Source organism: Fragaria vesca, linkage group LG6 (assembly GCF_000184155.1).
Source record: "Fragaria vesca subsp. vesca linkage group LG6, FraVesHawaii_1.0, whole genome shotgun sequence".
NCBI classification, from domain to species: domain Eukaryota; kingdom Viridiplantae; phylum Streptophyta; class Magnoliopsida; order Rosales; family Rosaceae; genus Fragaria; species Fragaria vesca.
In genome coordinates this window covers 22,330,524-22,334,197 of record NC_020496.1, presented here as the reverse complement: position 1 = coordinate 22,334,197, position 3,674 = coordinate 22,330,524, and the positions used below count along the sequence as shown (strand labels likewise).

Here is a 3,674-nt window from a genome sequence, read left to right as displayed (position 1 = left end):
CAGAGCAGATTATTCCCTATTTACAAAGAGAAATGGCAAGTCCTTTACTACTCTATTAATTTATGTTGATGATATTATGATTACCGGAAATGATCCAGTAAGTATTGCTGCACTCAAAAAATTTCTTCATGCTCACTTTCGTATTAAGGATTTAGGGGACTTGAAATATTTCCTTGGTATTGAAGTTTCGACTTCCAACAATGGGATTTTTATCTGTCAACGTAAATATGCATTGGAAATTGTCAAGGATGCAGGATTGTTAGGGGCAGCCCCTGTTGACAGCCCTATGGAGACAGGTTTAAAATTATCTGAGAAAAGTGAGTTGCTCAAAAATCCAGCCCGTTACCGAAGACTAGTTGGCAGGTTAATATATCTTACAGTTTCCAAACCGAGCATTACATATTCAGTTCACATACTGAGTAGATTATGCATCAACCTTGGAAGTTACATATGGAAGCAGCTATGCGTGTTGTGTGATATATCAAGAATGCGCCTAGTCAAGGATTGTTCTTTTCTTCTAAAAGTGATTTCAGGTTGCGTGCATTTTGTGATTCGGATTGGGCAGGGTGTCCGGTTACTAGAAGATCTACCATAGGTTATTGTATTTTTCTTGGCCCTTCTCTGATCTCATGGAAATCAAAGCGGTAGAAAACAGTCTCTCTCTCTTCAGCTGAAGCTGAATATCGAGCCATGACAGGTACTTGTTGTGAACTCACATGGCTTCGTTATCTTCTTAAAGATTTAGGAGTATTGCATCATGAACCTGCATTCATGTACTGCGATAATAAAGCAGCACTGCACATCGCATCAAATCATGTATTCCATTAACGGACGCGACATATTGAAATGGATTGTCACTATATAAGAGATAAGATACAAGATGGTTCTGTTGTTACAAGATTTGTGAGTTCTGTGCACCAGTTAGCAGATGTCTTCACTAAGGCTTTGGGAAAAGAAATTTTCATTCCTACGGTTCGTAAGTTGGGAGTTAGAGACATTCACTCTCCAACTTGAGGGGGAGTGTTAGGAAAGTAATCTTGAGTATTGATTATATTAGGAATGTATATTCTGTAGTTATCTATTTCCTATTGTATTCTTGGTTCTAGTTTAGTAGGAGATTAGTTACCTTATAGGTAACTCCTTTACCTTGTATATGTATACTGCCTTGTATCAATGATAATTCATACTAGCAAATTCTTTTCTTCTGTTCAGTTTTTCAGTTTTGATATCGGGTTTTGGAAATTGCAAAACCTTGCTTTTGTCAACAAGCTCAACAAGGTTAGGCTAGATGTTTCCCCTGGTTCAAATGTCCTTGAGTTTGCGAAGTTTGTCCTTGCACATGCTGGGAAGTTAAAGAAGATGGTCATATCACACTTACCCAGTCAACGTGATGATGTAGTGAAGAAACAAAGCAAGATGAATTCAAATGTCACAATTCATTTTCATCAAGCTGAGCCGAGCTTTAATCCTTTTGGTTTGGTAATATGATTTCCTATGGCCATGGTTTTCTGTCTTCATTAAGTTTAATTAGTGAAATGTAATGCTAGCTAGCTGCTGGCATGGTTAATGATCTCTCACTTTATCCTGAAGCCGCTTCAGGTTGTAAATTTGTAATGAATCTTCCAATCTCTTTTGCTTTTAGATTTATTGTTGCAATATATTTGAAATGTGTGTTACAAATATGAAATGTGCTATTCAGTTTCTTTGAGTCTTTGATGTGCTTGCATTGCCTTTTACGTTGATTATCTTGGAAAGTAAATTACAGCTGTATTATTGGGCACAGTCTCGCTGGGTATAAGAATTAAGAATGCTTGGTACATAAATTTCAACCAGATTAACCAACTCTCAAACCATCAATAGTTCATATTACATGAAATGTGATGAGGCGCCTAATGAGTCTCTCTATTTAATCTCCAGTTCTCAGAACAAGGTTTTTGGTCATATCAGTTTGGAGGTTAACACTCACCCTCAATCATCAGTGTTTTAGGGAAAGAGGATGAGGTTCATATATGCAGTAAATCTCAGTCACCTGAAAGTGGATTAAATTGGAAATTTGACTTAACATGAGGCATACAGCCGCGTAAAAATACTAAATAAAATTTCCCATTGTAACTTGCAGGTCTTGTATGACATAATATATTATGCAAATTTGAGCATGATAGCCTGATATTGTCTACTTAGAATCAACATATATCTTAAAAGGATTGAGCCAATACAATGATAGAAGCAGGCTATACTATACATTAAAATTTGGCCTGATTTTTGAAACTGGCACCTTCAAACACAAGGACTCAAGGAGGAACGTACAAATACTGAGACACATAACTGGAACCTCCCAATCAAAACCAAAATGCGACATATATAGGCTGCTCTAGCCTTCACTGAAAAATTCTTACTAATTTGGTTCATGTAGCCACCATGCGCGTGTTTCTGAGAGCGTTCGAAAAGAGATCCCATAAATAAGGTTTTGTAGCTTCATCGCATATCACTTCCTCTAACTGATCAAGCAACAAAACTGACAGAGGCAGTTTTTTAATTTTGTAGCACCATTTCATGTTCAACTTTCTTAAACTGCTCAATTCACCAATGGATGGAGGCAACTCCGTGATGCTGATGCAGTTAAATATGTCAAGAAGTTTTAACTTTTTGAGATTTCCAATTGAGATTGGTAACTTCAAAAGGTCATAACAGGACCTTAACCTCAGTACTTCTATGTTCACCAAATTTCCAAATTCTTCAGGCAAGGCTTCTATATCAGAATGATCAGTGATACTGAGTTTCTTTAGCTGAATCAGATCACAAATCTCCGGAAGCAAGTTTCCCAAATATTTGCACTCTTGAATATTCATTTCCTCTAGGACTGGAAATGCATCAGACATTTTTACAACTTCGTTGCTGAAAGTTAGACCAATGACACACTTGTAGAGAGAGATCTTCTTTAGACTACTCAATTGCATCGGCTTCCTTGTTATGCAAGCAATTGAGATGCCTTCTAATCTTACACTCTTCAGATTAGATGATGAACCCAATAGTTCAAAATTACTTATATCAGCGCTCTGGTAATCGTCCTTTGCGATTACTATAACCTTCAAGTTGTTCATTTGCTCCACAAATTTAGGTAATGAGTACGACTTTGTCTGAAAATTCAAGACGAGAACCTCAGCTTCTGGTACTTGCATGTTGGGCCATTCAATTGAGAACCCCCTATCTGCAAACCACAAGTGTTGTGGGAACAAATCAGATATGAACTGTATGTAATGTGACAAGTAACTAATTCATTCTCCAAAAAAAAAAAAATGTGACAACTAATTTACATTTTACAGTATGTTGTGATAAGAAAAAAGATGGTAGTAAGTAGTAACTAGAACGCACCAGTTGAGATAGACAATAGACGAGCTTTCATTGGTTGATACTTTCGTTCCCTCCACCACTTGGGAAGATCGTTTCCACAGATCTCTATGTTTACTCTTTTTCGACGATCTACTGGGTCAAATTTAGCGTGGTAAATGGCTAGCTCTCTAAGCAAATCATGTTGAGTAACAAAGCATTCATCATAGAAGTCCTCCCCCTCCATCTTTACCTCTCTAATATGAGAAAAGCAAAATCAGTATTTTAATGCGCCTAAGACTTGGTATATATACCAAGCAAGAAGTTGTAAGAAAACAATACTGATT

At 36.9% G+C, this 3,674-nt stretch overlaps 1 protein-coding gene across 1 annotated transcript; it reads right to left on the bottom strand.

Moving 5' to 3' along the window:
• Positions 1-2,344: 2,344 nt before the first annotated feature.
• On the bottom strand, positions 2,345-3,420 carry LOC101303626 (probable disease resistance protein At5g66900-like). The gene is made up of 2 exons (XM_004303507.1): positions 3,373-3,420; positions 2,345-3,208 (listed from the first exon to the last, which is right to left on the bottom strand). The coding sequence occupies exons 1-2, from the start codon at positions 3,401-3,403 to the stop codon at positions 2,406-2,408; spliced, it is 834 nt and encodes a 277-aa protein (XP_004303555.1). The 5' UTR covers positions 3,404-3,420; the 3' UTR covers positions 2,345-2,405.
• Between the last annotated feature and the right edge of the window lie 254 nt (positions 3,421-3,674).

Coding starts and splice junctions, on each gene's coding strand:
- LOC101303626 (XM_004303507.1), bottom strand. CDS start 3,403: ATGAAAGCTCGTCTATTGTCTATCTCAACTG. Junction 3,209..3,372: donor TCTATTGTCTATCTCAACTG/GTGCGTTCTAGT, acceptor TGTGGTTTGCAG/ATAGGGGGTTCTCAATTGAA.